The 17757-nt window shown below is 40.9% G+C and overlaps 1 protein-coding gene across 14 annotated transcripts in view; it reads left to right on the forward strand.

Annotated features, from left to right (window-relative positions):
- Positions 1–17757, forward strand: part of LOC105084198 (uncharacterized) — a 987172-nt gene that overhangs the window by 368940 nt on the left and 600475 nt on the right. For 10 of the 14 annotated variants that reach the window (XM_074348164.1, XM_074348166.1, XM_074348167.1 and 7 more), the window contains one exon: positions 3887–8996. The exons of the other annotated variants lie outside the window; for them this stretch is intronic. In XM_074348164.1, the coding sequence (XP_074204265.1) occupies positions 3887–4412 (526 nt within the window). In that variant the 3' untranslated portion in view covers positions 4413–8996. Of the gene's footprint in view, positions 1–3886; positions 8997–17757 lie in introns of those variants that run through there. 14 annotated transcript variants of the gene reach the window in all.

Here is a 17757-nt window from a genome sequence, read left to right on the forward strand (position 1 = left end):
GGAATACATTCGGCTTTGACTGAATTTTTTTTTTCTTTTTTTCTTTTTTCCCTCAGTCTCTAGTGTAAGCAGGCTCTTGAAATGCCCTAGTTATCTAACGTCACTCTTGAACTCCACTTAGAGATGATATACTAGCCTTTTACTAAAATATATCTGGGTATTAAAAGCCCAGTTCTTTACTGCTGATGAGAAAGATTATTAACACTTTTTTTCCCCAGCTATAATATGAGGCAATAACACCCCTTTTTCCTTGCAGAGCCAGAGGCAGTATGTCACATTAACCTTCATTAACTGCCTACAAAATGAGGTACATTCGTTAATTTAGTATTCTGGTTAGCTAAAATTGTATGCAAAGGCTGATAAACTCGTGTGGTTTGCCTGCTTTGCCTCATATCAGAAAAATAAAAGAATGGTAAAGTACGTAAGCATGCTGATTTTACTGCCTTGGTAAGTGCAGTGTTTGAATTAGGGGCTGGACCTGGAGAAGGTGGGGGTCTGCAGGAGATGGGCAAAGGGTGACGTGGCTGGAATGGGTCAGGACAAGCACCTCCTGATCCAAATTAGCCTGCAGAGGAGTGTCTGAGGTGTGTGGTGGGTGAACACAGGTATCGTTGAAAATCTGGGCCAAAGGTGGAAAGGAAGGATGAGTTCTATTTCTCTGTCTAAAATTTCACGATGGACCTTTCTTCTTGGATATCCTATGAAATACTAAATTATCTGTAGAGTTATTCCTTCTATGTGGCAGCACTTTTAATTTTCCCATTTCTTCCTCCATTACTTTCATTTAGTCACTCACCATTTTAAAAAGATTTGTAAAGTGTTGTGCTTGCTACTGGGAAAACAGATTAATGACACACCTCCTAAGCTCAAGTAACTGCTTGCTTTATTTTTCCAGGCTTAACAAGACGTGCAGTCAACTTTGCTATCATCCTTTTCCCCGTCCCCCAAGAATACCTTAGTAATGTTGTTTCTTTCTTTGTAGAGCCTCCAGAATCCATCTCAGGTTTTCTTCTGCCACCACCAGAGTTCAGGCACCATGCCCTTATGGTCAGGCTGTTGAAGGGAGCCTCTTTATTCCTCTTCTGAAACCTGGTTTTCCTCCTCCCTCTATTTCAGCCTCATTCTCCTACCGTTTGATTGTTCCCATGGCTTAGGCTGGTAAACGCCCTAGCCTTAGAACATGGCTCTCCTCGGTCTCAGTCTCACTTGTACAGAACTATCACCCTCCTTAAACCAAATTGATCCCTTCATGCACCTGCAGGCACGGTTGCGTGTTCTCACCTTTCTGGTTTCCCTCCCACTATTTTCCAAATTGGAGGCAGTCCAGCCTAGTGGTCCAGAAGATGTGCTCGGGGCCAGAAGTGCTTTACCAATTGCTCGCTGCACAATCTTGGGCAGCTTACTTAACCTCTCCTCTGTGCCTCTGTCCTATGTCATTGAAAAGAGCTTATTAAAGCAGTAAGTCCCTCACAGGATTGTTAGGATGAAGTATGTTTGTGTGTGAAATGCTTAGAAGAGCCCCTGGCACATATTAAGAGCTAGTGTTTGGCTTCTGACGTTACTGTTATGACCCAAACCCCTCTCCCCTCCCCTGGCCAGACATTTCATAGCTCACTGCAAATCTCAGGGTTCTTTGGGGATGTTTCCCGACATTTAGGTAGAAGTAGTCTTCGCCTTTTCAGCCCTTCTGCTGTTATTTATGCAACATTCCTTGAGTGGGCAGAGTTAGACCTATTTATTATTTTATAGGAAATAAAACTTGAAGAGATAGCAATTCAAGATAGTAAATGGTTAGTGCTAATAGAAAAGTAGCCCAGATTCTGTAGATTATAGGTTCTTTGAGGGCAGGGGTAGTGCCTTATGTGTCTTTTGTTTTTCTTATGGTCTTCATGCATGGTTATTACCAAAAGTATGCCAGAATTATATTTTTCCTGATTCAGTGGATGATGTGTTCTGAGGATCAGGAATAGACCACTCTACTTAAATAGATAGCAGCCAGTCAGATAATTTACAAATAGGTAATGTACAATCAGACCAGTGTCTTTACTGGTGGCAGCTGCCTGCGAGAAATAAGGAGCCATCCTTGGTTTTGGACAGAGGACCGTCCAGACCACAGGAACAGGGGTTCTGGACATTGACAGCATGATGGTTTAGTAGGATTTGTCTAGAGGCAGGTTGCCCAATGGACTGGAACAAAAAGAGGGAGACCAGAGAGAAGATGGTTGAGTGTGAGGGCATGAGTGCAGGAGCATGGACTCCAGAGCCATGGAGAGGAAATCTTATATTCAAAGGTAGTTTGTAAGGAAAGAATCTGTGGAACTTGGGAGTTCATACGTGATGTTGGCCAGGAAAGAGTGAAAAAGTGACTACTGGGTTTCTTTGTTGGATAGCTTTGGAGTATTCAAATTGAGAGAAGGAGAGAAAAAAAGATCTTCCAAGGGAAAAAGGTCATGCAGTTACTAGACTGTGAGCTTCAAGATGACAGAGACCATGCCCTCTTGCTCCCCAGTGGATCCCCAGCATCTAGGACAATCCTGGGGGCTGATCAGTGCATCTTGAATGAATTCATGGCCACTTACCTTGATGTCTGCAGTTGAATAAGACAAGTTGCAGACAGTTTTCGCCACCTGTTTAATGATTCTCTGGTTCTAGTTAGCTGGCATGATCTAATTTTCTAAAGAAACATACCTCTCACATCGTGGGCAGGATGTCCCAACGAGGCAGTTCACTTGATTCCAGGATGAGTGACGAAATCTCCAAGGCCCCGAGGCCGTCTCTCTCCTACAAGCCTTAATGAAACTAGTAAAACATACCTGGCAATGCAGTCCCTCTGCAGAGAAGTGCTCCAGAAAGCAGTTGTTTGATCACGCCCTGCTGAGAAGTAGCAGTATCCATGTGCTCTAGTGCAGCCACTGAGCAGTGTTAGAAAAATATCACCACCATTTGCCAGCATGAGATGCCAGACTGCAAATAAGGGACATGTCAATTCAACGAAGCAGAAACATTTTGCTTGTTTTTAATGCTTATTTGCAGAACTTTATTATGTGTTTGTATGCCTTTAAATAAGAAATTGCATTTTTTGAAAATGATGAAAACCATCTTGTCTCTTCTCCCTACAACGGGACGAGCTTCTCCTACTTGGGTGAATACTGCCTGCGCCACTCGCCGAAGAAAGGGAGCGGTCTTGGCAAGCATCGTATTAGTCTAAAAATAAATTATTCAGAATGCAGGTTCAGATACAGATTGCAGGGAGAGATAATAGAATTGGTTTTCCAAGCCTGATCATGCTATGAAGACATGGTGTGTGCTTTTCAGGAATCCACTTAAGTGGAATCAGCTTTGGCTAATACAAACTAGAAATAATATTGCTGCCATCCAGCTAGTGTCTGCGGTACAGCATCCTCAAAAATGTCTCCAAGCACCCATGGTCTCTTTAGTAAGTGTGCATGTGTAAAAGTCTATGGGCATTCCCAGGCATTTCTTCAGAGATGCCTTTTCCTCATTGTTCTTTTAAGGAAATTTCTTCCTGGCAGCATGTCTCGCTTAATGTTTGTCTCCCTCCTGCTCCCCCTGCCTCGGCAACATAGTTGACCACATCAGCAGCCGACTCCAGTTGTCATGTGGCTTCTCATGTGACGCTGGGTCTGCAGCACTTTGGAGCAAAAGCCTTTGTGACTCGGCAACTCATGGGCAGTATCTTTCAGGGGCAGAAGAGATTTTGGAGGGGGCGGGGAGGCCAATAAACCCAGAAACGTCAGAAATAAAAGTCGCATGAAGTCCTCTGATCTATGGTTTTTTTTTTCTTTTTTTTGGAAATTTGATTTTAACTCTTGCTTTTTTTTTTTTTTTACGATTTGTGTCTGTTTTTTTTTTTCTACCCCCGCAGGCGCCGAGCTGCGCTGTTTTGTGTTTCTTTCCTGTTTTTTTTTTTTTTTTCCTTCTTCTCTCATTCTGAAGCCAGACCAGACCATCTTTCCTCACAGCTCCAGGGCTGCATCGCAGTGGGCACACCAAGCTTCCCCTGGTTACCTGCGCTGCGCCTGCTGTCTCCTGGCCTCCACTTCGCCATGGTGCACCCCAACCTGGAATCGTTGGTCTACGCAGTGCGGGAGGAGGACCTGCCGGTGGAGCTCTGGCCAGGGTCCCCTCGCAGCCGGACGAGGGGACTGGAGGACAGGGTGACGCAGCAGAAGACCCGGGGTGGGGTGGATAGACAGCGCCAAGGACCGGGGAAGGGGAAGTTAGGAGGAGCACTACCCATCCGATGCCCACCGGTCCTCTGCCAGGCAAGCGCAGCCTCAGCCCCCACCACGCACACCCAGCTCGGGCTGCTCCCGGGGATGAGTCTGGGGGGACAACCCGTGCCGAGATGTGGTGGCATTTTACCTGAGAGTGGAGCTGAAGATGGATAAACCAGGTATCTGATGTGTTTGCCTGCCTGACAACAACGAGGCAGAGTTGGAGAGAGGCAGAGGAGGAAGCGCCTGAGAAGAAAAAGGAGATGCTGAGTGCCGTTGTGTTTTTCTGCCGCTCGCTCTGCATTCTCATTCTAGGGAGGATGGCATAATTTATAACCCAGTACATGGATGGAGGAGCTGTAAATTGTAGTCTGGATGTCCCCGGTGCTGTCAAGGAAGAAACTGATGGGCTAGGTGACTGTACAGTGTCCCCGGAGAAAAGAGCAGCCTTGCAGCATGGATTTCAATGCATGTGCATGCATGTAGAGACAGGAGAAAAGGAGAGGTTTCTGACCATTTTACACAGGAAGTCTGTCACTTTGCTGGATCGGGCTTGATTGCAGCTTGTATTCTCAGCTTCAGCTGAACACCCATTTCCTGACGAGCTAGAAAGCATGGCCAAAGCAGCTGCCTGCAGAATTTTCCTGTTACTGTGAAAGCAGCCCTCCTCAGCTTTAACTCCTTGAAGTTCTGAGTGCTCTGCGCTTCCCTGGGACTGATTGTAGGGTTTTGTTTTCTTCTTCGTCTACAAATGCCTGTAAACACAGCTGTATTCAGCATGGTGAAAAAGTCTGTCCTGTAAATAGAAATCTGATCAATTTAATCAAAATATATGTATCCCAGATGACTTTGAGACCAGCTGGCTACCACAGGCTTCAGATGCTACATGTTCAGTGGAGATGAATGCAGTCTAATATTCATGTGTTTCAGAATTCTAGGATCAGTCTTTAATTAAAAAAAGAAAATCCTTTTCTAAGGAAGATAGGTGGTCCTACCAACTCGCAGGTAGATGGTTAGATACAGATGCGGATGCCGTCATGAGATTTGGGATCGTGGTGTTGCATTTCCAAGGGCATGTGCCATGTGGCAGAGCATGGTCATACTTAGTGCGTCTGCCTTGCTGTATGGAGAGGCGGGTGCCCTTGGAACAGCCTCTGGTGAGGTTGGTGGAGGCACCTGGGGCTTGTTTTGGATTCAGATGAGTGAGCTGGGGTGCTCTCACCCCAGCTTGGTAGAGTCAGCTCAAATCTGGGGATGAGGCACTTTCCCAGTTGTCATGGGGAGCTCTTCTGGGACGCCTGTCTGGCCCTTCCACTGTTTGTTACTATTTCTACAAAGGCAGCTCTGTGTGTTGGATTATGTTTGGCCAGCTGTTGATGCATTCCTGCGGGCGGGGCTGGATGGGGATCTTGTTACTGTACTTCCAAACTGTAGATCTGTGTGTGTGGAGAGTAGGGAGCAGATGGAAAGAAAGCAGGCTGGAGAAGCCAGTCACTCTTACTGCTTTCTCCAGGTAGTTCTAGAGCGAATCCCAGAAAGAAGGAAAGGGGGAATGATGGCGGGGGAGGGGGGGAGAGGAGAGCAATGAGGGAAAGAGAAGGAAACTGAGCAAGCACATAGGGAAGAAAAACAGACTTAGAACTTCAAAGCTGCACAGACAAGCAGAATGTCAGCAGCTTGTAATTAGTGGTTCATGGTTGCGTCAGTGACTGTATCTCTCCAAGAATAACTGTGTGATGTGTGCCACAAAGTGAAGAAGATAGTCATAACTAAGTTATCAAACCCAGTTCAAACAAGGGCAAATGGATTAAGGAATTTTCTGTTTTTAAATCGAATACTGATGGATTACATGTCTAAGACTTGCTGAATTCTGCATAATTGAAGGCTGAATTACCAGTTTGTTGGGCAGGGGGATACTCTATGTTCATTAAATGAAACCATGAACCCTTAAAAATGCAGATTAATCGTGCAAGAAAAAAATCAGTGCCTGCCCCATCAATACAAGATATTTCCCCAACTAGCTGGAAACTGCTCTGCCAGCTTCCCTTATCTCTGCATCCACATGTAATTTTTGTTTGCTTGTTTTTGTGAGTCATTGTGGAGAGGAGTTAAAAATTAGATTCAAATAAATATGGTCAATTACATTCTGAAATCCCCATGTCAGCATTGGAAAACTCACATTGGGGTTCTGATTTCTATTGGTAGCCCTGGTATAAACCTTGAAGGAGCCGTGGCTGTCTTGAAGCCAGACAGCAGTCCCTTGGTAACCCCTTGGGAAATCAGGGTGGAGATTTGAAGGCTGTGTTCACTTCCCTCCCTTGGCTCTGGTGCTTAGAGGTTTTGGTGTGACTGCAGCCCCCACAAAGAGACAGTGGGAGGAGCTGATTGGTTGGTAGGCTTAGGATGTTTACTCTTATTTGTTTTCAGCACTCCTCCCGCAGCATTCATTTCGTATTTGTATTTGTGTTCACTCTGCACAATAATTCCTCACCCGCTTTGTTTCTCTGCCTGAAGTCAATTTTAGTTCAGCTCCTGGGTAATATGTGCATATGTATTGCGTTACCCTGTGTATGCATTTCTTTCTTTCTTTCTTTTTTTTGATGTGGATTAGGGGAACCGTCCACAGGGAAAGCCGTGGATATTAAATCAATAGCTTTTTTGAATCGCATGTAATATAATTTAAATATACTTACTCTGAGGTTGCCAAAGCCGACATGGTCGGAGCCCTTTTAATTTACATCTTCGATTTAGTCAAGGAGTGGAACCTGCCAGATTAGAATAGCGTCTTCTGTGCACCCAACAGGGTGGAAGACATTATTTTGTTTGTGTTAGCTCAAACAGCTGGTCATTAATGCAGTCCCCATTTCTCGAGTGAAGTACTGGTGAACGTGAATGGCTGCCTGATTAATGCTGCCCCTCCGAGGGTCCTTCCCCTGGCAGTCATGCTCCAAGCAGAATAATGTAGCATGATGCGATTGCTCTCCACCAGGGTAGTATGTCATTGTGTCACCAAGCAATTGAGGTTATTATGGGGCAGGGCAGACAGACGGGACAGTGGGGTTACTAGACCGTAGCATTTTTAGAAATACAGGCCTGACCTACTTAGACTTATTCTCTCTGCCTGGCAGCTGCATGGTCCATAAAGCCTCCTGATAGGCTGAGGCTGTTGCTAGGGGGAATTAGCATGAATTTTTCCACACACAGACTCAGTGACTGAATGATAAAAGCTGACTGGAATTAACGAGATTTGGTTTAGTATTATACAGATTTATCTGCCCCGTTTTTCTTTCTCAAGTGCGGAGGAAGGGAGCAAAATACAGATTTTTGTTTCCATTTTGTTCTTTGACCCTCTTGTTCTCCCCACCAAGGAGGCATCAGAGCAAGACAGTTAGGAAATTTTGGTTAATCTCTTACATCCCCAGGTCATTGAAACGATGTTGCAAATTGCAAGATATTTAAGCTCAAAGACTGCTGCGAATGACTAACAGAAGGTTAGATTATTTTTCCTCTTCTGTGCACTAAGCTGTTTTGAAGTTGGGCATGCATCTTTCATGACTGTATATTTAAACCCTCTTTCCCTTTTGGGCTGGAACAAAACATTTATATAAATTCTTTTCTATCCAAACAGATTGAAGCTTGCAATTTCTGGCTTGTTTAAAATTTAGATAGTAAGGATTCCAGATTTGGATGGGAAAAATATAGATAGTCCTTTTTTTTATTATAAAATATTTTTTTGTGGGCTATTTTGGGTTTGGCTTATTTTTCAAAAGCCAGCCTGATGTTTATGCTCATGGATAAAACTTAACTGCTCCCACCTTACCCCCTTTTGCTTTACAATGTACAGAAAGATTGAGGCTTTTCTCCAGAAGAAAGAATATCTGTTGAATTTATCTAAATCTTGTTTTTCCTGGTTGCTGACATATGTCCTGCATGTAGAGAGTTCACATGATCAATTTTATAAGATGACCCTTTTTTTTTTTCCTTCTGCTCCTGTATTCTCCGAGTGTCTCTGTGTTTGTGATTTTCAGTGGATCTTTTCCAGAGGAAGATTTTTAATGGCTCTTTTAATGTAAACTGAAAGCCCATCAGGAGAAAAATAAAAGCAATATATAGTCAAGAATACTTTGATTTTTCTTGTTCCTAATTATATACTATCTGTGCTTAAACCACAGTGTCCCTCTGCTGAAAGTAATCATTATCCTGCCTTTTTGATGTGGAATTAATTTTTGTAAGAACATGCTGTGATATCACAAGTACACATGAAGCTTGACTACATCAGAGAGAGGAATAATGCAGATTTCTTGTAAACTTGTAAAGTCAGATTACTTGACCACATGGGAAAAAAAAGGAAATTTAGATGTGAGTTTTTCTTTTCATTTAGGTTTTTAAAAAAAATTCAGGTCTATTTAGCAATATATGTTTTCAGACAGTGATTTCCACTTACACCAGAGACCACACAGTCAAAACAAAAAAAAATCCTCTAATGGTGTCAGAGCCAAGAAACCCATCAATCTTCTTATTCTCTTTTGTAAACCAGCATTGTTTACGTTTCAGCATAGAAATACAGCTTATTAAGCTAAAATAGAGTGTATTTTCTGATGTTGTAATTCATATTTCACACCCTTCCTAGCTTTAAGAATCCCCCAAATAACATTTTTTGTAAAGATTTCCAACCATACTAACAGTCATCAACTGAATAAAATGCCAATTTATATTTGTTGAATAAAAGATTACCTTGGTGTGCTGCTCCTTCCAAAATGAAGCAGTTTGATTTATTATTTTAATTAGTGAACATTTTAACTCTTCTGTGGTACATACTTTGGGTCAGTGGATGATCGTTTAAATGCTTAAGTTCAAAGTTACAGACATAAAATGTCACTTTAAAATCACGTAAGTAGGTGAAAATGTTAGTATAAGTTTATTAACATTTGTAAAGGGCAGATGCATAACATAAAAATTAAATACAGTCTGCTTCCAGGTACCCAGTCGAATCAAATGTTTATTGTTTGATTCATCATAAATTGATCATGCTGAAATTGTCCAGTGTAAGTCTTACTTGGTGGTTTAGGTTGTTAAGAGTTTTTCATTGTTGTGGCTTTCATCTATTACTAGAGAGAGCAATATTAGGTGAATCAAAAGCAAAAGTGAAACAAGACGAAGTGTCACTTACGTTGCCTTGCTGTAGTTAAGCTTAACTTCTAGATACTTGCTTTGATGATGTATATTCATAGTATGACTTTTCATCCACTGCCATTGATCAAAAAGCCAAAGGTGCAGTCACCATCATTTCCTCAATCACTTACTCATTAGGTAAGTATTTATTTTCTGTTTGCACATGAGGCTGGCTTCTCCAGTTACAGGGTTCAAACAAGGATCGATGAGTTTTGGGGCTATTGTTGGGAATAAACAGAAAAGGGAAAACAGCAGTTGGTTGTTGTAGCGCACCAGACACAGTTAGATCTTGAGTTAAATTGCTCCCCTGACTGTGCTCTGCTCGACACCTAATGCTATGTAATTCTTATAACCTGGGGGCAGAGCTGGTGATACCAGTGCTGGAAGCTTGAAGATGATCAGCTCCCCTGATCTCACAAACAGCTCCATCTCTTTCCAACCATCTGACCGCTCTTCTAGTACTGAAGATTGAACACTAAGCCAGGATAGGTCTTTATGTGTCTTTTGTGAAGTCATGAAGGCATACTGTAACCCAGAGGCTTTCGACATCATGATTTAAACAATTAATAGTATTTTAAAAACCTTTTAAGTGCCCAAATGGTATACTACCTGGAATGGCTTGAGTCACTCTAAATGTTTTTGTCTTTGTTTGGTTCCTCCTCCTTTCCTTTAATCTCCTTCCACTTGTTTAAGTATGACTAGGTTTCCCTCTTGTGTGCGCACCCCTGAGTTTGCCAAGCAAAGGGCTGAACGAAATGTATTCTTGCTTTTTACCCTTCTGATCACCTCTCCAGCAAACTGGATTTAAATCTGTCTGATTGCCTCCAAATAGCTTCCAGGCGTTCTTCTCTCCGTGCTCCTACTTTATTAGAGTAGAGGCTGCATGGTTTTTTGTTTGTCAGTTTCTCCACAAGTCTCTAACCTGTTCTTCATCTGTGTGCCAGGTGTCTACTAGTTGCTTCACAGACATTAGTTGATTAACGACTGAATCAATGAGTAAATTAACGGGAACCCAGAAGACAAATTCTAGAGAAGAGTAACGAATCTCCTATCTGGTGACTTATCAATGGTATAGGGGCAGGAAGCCATAATGTGTTTTTCTGAAGGTGAGACAGTAAATACTTGAGGCTTTGTGCGCCATAATGTCTCTGTTGCAACTATTCAACTCAGCTGGTGTAGTGAGAAAGCATCTGCAAATGATACGTAAATGAATGAGCATGGCCGTGTCTCAATAAAACTTTATTTACAAAAAAAAACAGACAGTGAGCCAGATTTAGCTTATGAGCTTTGGATTGCTGACCCCTGGAATAATCATTACCTGTGATATTTTGAGGGTGTAATTTACACAGGATGTGTATCCTGAAGATCAGTGTATTTTAAAAAGAAGAGAATTTCAAACAATTCAATAACAATTAAGACAAAGGGGCAAATAACTATTTACTATAGATGAGAACTCATTGCTAGTCCACTAAATTTCATTTGCTTGGTGATGACACAGATGGAAGGGTTTATTTTAAAATTCAAAGATGAAAGCAAGGATTGTTGGTTTTTCTGAAAACATAATGCTGTTGTATGGTTCTATACATAAGAAGAATGGAAAATTTTTACTTTTCAAAATTACCCTTTTAATGCTGGTTACCTAGGGGCAAGGAGGAAGCCCAACCTCTGTTCAAATTGCTGGCAGAACATTCAAGACATGCACAATGGTAAACCTGGAAGCCTTGCTCCGTCTTTTGCTGTTGTTTGCAGATTCTCTTCATCAATTTGAATTCTGTGTTATTTCAACAACCTAAGTCAGATCTTCCTTTTTTTGCGTCTCCCCAGTCCCTTCTCCATTAGATGGAAATCAACCGGCAGCTTTAGAAGCTCTCCGCTGTCCCTTTTTGTCCCCACTCTTGTTGTGCTGGGGCCCCTTTTCTTTCTCCCCTGTCATGCAGCACTATGCGCTGACCTTGGTTGATGGTGTTGGAGGCAGTAAGCAAGTACATGAAGTGGTCTGAAGGCTTGAGCCAGGGTTTAAATCTCACTCCACCTACCAGCTCTGTGACCCAAGGCCCTTAACTATCTTCCCCAAACTTACACTTCCTCATGTGTGAAATAATGGTAGTGATAGTACCCACCTCATGGAAGTTGTGTGAGGCTGAAACGAGATCTTGAACATGAAGCCCTTCTGGCACTTTGTAAGGGTTCAATGGAGTCTGCCTGCTGGTACTGGGACTTCTACGACTGCTCTTGATTTCATTATTGAGAATTTTTCTTCAGACAGAGAAGTGTGTGATCTGGCATTAAGCTTGGAGATATTGATGGCATCATTATGGGTCACCTTCCTTAATGTGAGGATCCACCTATTTATTTGGGGGAATCAGGTATCAGAAGTCCTGAAGCCAAGAGCAAAGCAGACAGAAGCCTTGAGGTATCCAGAATATCCCAAGGAATTGTGTGCTCACTGTTTCATCTCTTACTTTTTTTTTTATATTTACTGTCTGGGAGTGCTCTAGCATATCTTCTTCTAGGACTATCTGAGAGGCACAGTGTGTTTCCCTGTCTGTGTAGAGGAAGGCCAAGGACTGATGGAACACAAAAGACTGTTGTTCTACCCTAAAGCTACAGTTTCCTTTTCTGAAAATTATTCTCAGGGCTTATCTCCTACAGAAAATTTATCCTGATTAAGTGGCTTAGGAGCAACATATGTCTGCAAACGTTCCTCAGTCTTAAGCTGATTTTGTGTCAAATGATTTTTGTTTAACAAGCATTTGTTCATCATTGCCTGGCTGACTGTCCCTTCCAGGCCTCTCTTCAGTAATCATGTTCCCCTTGAAGCCTTTTCTGGCCCCTGAATGTGGCCTCAGTTACCTGCTTCTGTGAACACTCCTTAATTCCCCAAGCAAAACACTTAGTAAATCGTTACTCTTGCTTTTCAGTGCTCTGATCACCACTCTTCAGTGGGTCATCAGTACCACAGGGCAGGAGAGCTGTGTCTGTCTTTAGTGTGATAGTCCTAGTAAGTAGGAGTGCATGCTAAGTGCTCAGTAAATATTTGGGGACCAAATGGCTATTAGAGGCTCATTCAGGCCATAGATTCTTTTTAAAAAAAAAATTTTTTTTTAATGAGTTAGTCAGTTTACAATGTTGTGTCAAATTCCAGTGTAGAGCACAATTTTTCAGTTATACATGAACATACATACATTCATTGTCATTTTTTTTTTGATGTGAGCTACCACAAGATCTTGTATATATTTCCCTGTGCTATACAGTATAATCTTGTTTATCTATTCTACATTTTGAAATCCCAGTCTGTCCCTTCCCACCCCCTGCCCTCTTGGCAACCTCAAGTTTGTATTCTATGCCTATGAGTCTGTTTCTGTTTTGCATTTACGTTCATTCTTTTTTTTTTTTTTTTTTAAGATTCCACATATGAGCGATCTCATGGTATTTTTCTTTCTCTTTCTGGCTTACTTCACTTAGAATGACATTCTCCAGGGACATCCATGTTGCTGCAAATGGCGTTATGTTGTCAGTTTTTATGGCTGAATAGTATTCCATTGTATAAATATACCACAACTTCTTTATCCAGTCATCTGTTGGTGGATATTTAGGCTGTTTCCATGTTTTGGCTATTGTAAATAGTGCTGCTATGAACATTGGGGTACAGGTGTCTTTTTGAAGTAGGATTCCTTCTGGATATATGCCCAGGAGCAGGATTACTGAGTCAGGCTGTATATTCTATTAACTCATATTAAATAAGTCACTTGGAATTGTGCTTTACTTGATGTAGTCAGGATACATTCATGGTGAAATTCATGAATTAATCTATCTCAGTAGTCATAAGACATCACCAAAAGGTGAAAGGTTCTATCCATATAGTTATGGAATTTGTAAACGAGGAAATAGATATATTATTATCACTTCTGAAACCAGAACCAGCCAATTAGACATTTTATTTTGACATAGTGAACATGAGAAATAAAATTTTAAAGTAGCAAAAAAATGGGAAATGTTATAAAGCAAGCATTCTATACAAAAGAATGATCATTCTTCTTTTGTGGGGATTTCATAAAACATGTAACTTGCTCCAGGAGTGAGACATGTTCTTAGTTCTAACGAACCATTGAGAAGCTTATTAAATGAAAAGTGTTCAGGAAACATCCATTGAATTTGATATTTTGGCTTCTCTTTATATTTTTCTCTAATAACAAAAATTCTTTAGCTTTCTATCCACCCAGAAAAATGTGACTTTGATGCTTTTAAGAACCCCTTCCTAAACCACAAGACTGAAGGACATTAATAGCAGAGAGGTGTCGATGTGGGAGGTGGGGGGTGAACTGAATGTATCTGGTCTCCCTGGGGTTTTTCCCTTGCTGCTGCTAGTGGCCACAAATGCCCGTGTACCCCAGGGGAAGTCAGTGCAACAGCATGAGAGTGAGAGCCTTTTTGTGTTTCCTGCCAATTATTAGGTGTGATTGAATATTTTGAAAGAAGCCAGTACATAAAAATTGGCATTTGGCTAGTGCCTTATACAAGTGATCTTTTCTCTCCCTGTTTTCCTTTCAAATGTGTTTGATACTCTGACATTAGACTCTGCCTACCCCTCTTGGTAGCAGAGGTATATACACATCAGTCTTACAAAACACTGTAGATGCGAGGTGGATGACATTGGGTTTACGGTATTTTTCCTTCTTGAGCACCTACGGGTTTATATGTTTTTCCTTGTTCTGTTACAGGGATGCCTTTACTTCATCTTTTTCTTCCAGGACCATAATAATCAACGTTCATACTGCAAAGGCTCTTTGGTTTAGGCTTCTAGTTGTAGGAATGAGGAATGCCAATATTGTTTTCCAAGAGTAACCACTGGTACATTTAATTGATAGTAGTATTCAGAATGCAAGACATAACAGAATTTGTAATTTTTGTAATTTTATTAAGGGAATCTCTTTACATTTCCTTATTGGAAAAATATTCTAGGGAATTGTGCATTTCACATTATTTCAACAGAAATACAGTGATAGCAGGATGATATTTGGCAATCACTAATCTTTACTAGAATCTGAGGACTCTTAGAGAATTAAGGAAGCCCCAGGGTTTTTTTTTCCAGATATATATATAAAATCTTAAAAAAAATTGTTTTTTATTGAAATACAGTCAGTTACTAAGTGTCTGTTTCTGGCGTAAAGCCCAACATCCCAGTGAAAGAAAGACTCATAACAAAATAATGGTTGCGTGAAGCCAGTCTGGGTGAGGGCCAGCAGGTGGAGGATGAACAGTTGCATCCCTCTTTCCAGCAACTTTCTGTGTCGCTAATTGCTGGGAACCAGGAGTAGGGGGCTTGGCTTCATTTGGGGGCATCACGGGAAGGATAGATAATTAAAAAATCCTTGAGAAGGAAGACTGTGATGCTATGCAAAAAATGTATATGCTTACAGTCTTCATGTCTCAGAAGCCTTTGGAACTTTGAGGAAGCACGTGAGCACACCGTACCTTACTGTATTTCCAGAAGCTTCTACTTCTAGTACTTTCTTTAGAACTGGTGTACTCACTTCTGTCTTCTTAATCACACGTACAGGTAGAAAGGTAAACATAGATTAAGGTCTATATTTTTATGGAGCTGTTTTTTTAAGATCAGTTTTTAATATTGGAAGGTCAATGTGGCTATATTATGTACTTAACCCTTAAAGGATCATTAGTTTAATTTCCTTTATATGTTTATACATTGGGCTATAAAATTCATGGGGACAGGTATTACATCAGTTTAGCTCACTATTGCCTGGCTCAAAAAAGGTGCTATATATACGTATCTATTTAATGAATTTAAAGCAGTGGGAGAAGTATTGAGGTATCTTATACCAAAATTGCCTTTGTAATCAATCATCTTTCAGTTCGAAGTGTAAAAAAAAAATCCTATCCATGCAGCATTGTTACAGGTCATCCATTTCCCACTTTTATTTCAGTAAAGTGAAATTTTCTAAAGGAAGATGTAATTTCAGCCATGCTATTACTTTGTAGGATGCTTACTGCTATAGGAGCCTTGCTCATTGCGAAAAAAGTGTTATGGTAGTTATTGCTGGGGACGTAATTCTTTTCTTTACAGTTAGTAGTATTTGACCAGTCCTCAGAAGTATCCATAAAGAGGACAGATGGCAGCATTCTTTTTTCTTAGTAGATGACTAACTTAGAAAGGTTGTTATTATATAATCATTTGTCTAGCAGGAATTAGAATAAGTATCTTAGAACTGGAAGAGACCTGGGAAATAATCTAATCCTCCCACTGCCAGTCATTTTGCAGATAAGGAGATTGGGTCATGGAGAGGTTAAGAGATTTGCTCAAGGTCACACAGCTAGTTTTCACCAGAGCTAGAACCAGAACTCATTTTTACCCATTGATTCCCGAGTTGTGCATGTTCTGTAAGCCTGCTGTCCCTTCGGTCTCCTTCCTCTACTTCAGAACTAGTCTGCAGTTCTTCCATTGTGAAAGTCATTTGTGCTTGTTCATGCCTAAGATATGTATTACTCAGAGCTCACATAGGAAAATATGGGGAAATACTGGTGTGATTCTGTGCAGTAGAAATACATACAGAGTAAGCTTGATTCTGTGACAGTCAACATACTGAACAGAAAGTTACAAAACTAGAAATGGAGATTACCGTCTCTTATCTGCTGTCAGCTAGCTGTGTGAGTTTGGGTGAATCATTCCTCTCTCTCTGTTGTACAGTGTTGTACCAGTGTTGTACAGTGAGAGGGATAGCACTTCGATAGTTGTTCGAGGTTTCCTCTGTTTGCTTCCTCTAACAGTCTATCAGTGCCCTGGAAAAGTGATCCTATATTTTTGAAGCTGTGACGAGAGTCTCATTTTAGTCAATCATGGTCTATAGACTCTGTCATGAATTAAAGGAAAGCTGCTTCCAAATAAAGACATGCCACAGTCAAGATTGTATTATAAGGAACTGTTGCCCTGGTGGTATGTCTCATTTTAAAGGAAAAGAAGAGTTCTGGATCTGAGATTCTACCAGATTTGTACTCATTTCTAATCTCGGGAACATAATAATAGACATGGTTACCTTCAACCTGTGTTTATAGTTGGGCAACATTAGACAAAAACAGAAGAATGAATATGTAGCGAAAAAGAGTACTGACCAGTGTGCTATCTAATATGGTAGCCACTAGCCCCGGATGTCTACTGAGTACTTGAAAAGTGGCTAGCATGAATAGTAAGGATACAATGCTCTAGATTTTGAAGACTTAGCATGATAGCAAGAAAGTAAAATATGTATCTGATTAATTTTAATATTGACTTCATGTTAAAATGGATATATTGGATTAAAAATGTTATTAAATTTAATTTTCTTATTTCACTTTTTCAAATGTTGTTTCTAGAAAGTATAAAATTATATGTGTGGCTCACATTGTATTTCTGTTGGACAGCACTAGTCTGTGCTGTGGCTTGCCTACTTTTAATGTGGAGAATAGCTCTTTTTGTCTCAGAATTCTTGTGATGAACAGAATTTAAGAGACACTAGGGCGTGTACTGGGAGCTTGGGAAGGACAGATGACTATGGAATCCTTGAGAGGAGTGACCTTCCCACAGTTGGGGTGGCAGCTTCCTTCTTGCAGTTGCTAGCTTCTTCATGATCCTGCATTCCTGTTTTTAATGCTGATGAGCTTACTTGGAACACTGTGAAGTGATCTAGAGAAGAGTGTGATCAGCCACCAATTCACAATCAACTGATTGAAATCAATTCTCAAAACACTTCTAATTTCCACAGTGCCAGATGTCTTGACTTTTAAAGGGTTTTTCTCTTTTAGTGCAGTTTGTTGGCTTCAAGCAGATTTAGTCTGAAGTTCTTAGAATGCCAAAAAGGCATAATTACCCAGAGGATTCATGATAATAGGGAAATTATAGAAGTTGGAATAGAATAGATGGAATAGATACCCTAAAGGGTCATAAAAGGGCTATTACAAATTTGCCAGTAATAACGAAACATTTGAGCAGTAACAATTGTAAGCTTGTGGGATAACCACCATCATCATAAACAAGGTCTTTGAAAATAGTATTGAATTTAAGTTTTGAGAGAGAACAGAATACTGATTATGTTAATGATATTCAGTGTATTTCAATATTGCTTTAAACTGTGAAAGTACAACTGCTTATTTAACATTATAATACATAGATTTATCATATCTTAGAGGCTTTTCCTGTATAGTTGAAAGCTCACTGCAGTCTGAAAAGCTGAAGTGGGCATTTCTAGTGATGAGGAAACAGAGGTGCAGGCAGACGGGGTAAGTGACTTGGATAGTGCTAGACCCGGGGCCTACATCTCTTGATTTAGAGTCAAGTCCTGCTTTTGTGTTACCT

The sequence above is a fragment of the Camelus bactrianus genome, chromosome 20 (genome assembly GCF_048773025.1).
Source record: "Camelus bactrianus isolate YW-2024 breed Bactrian camel chromosome 20, ASM4877302v1, whole genome shotgun sequence".
NCBI classification, from domain to species: Eukaryota; Metazoa; Chordata; class Mammalia; order Artiodactyla; family Camelidae; genus Camelus; species Camelus bactrianus.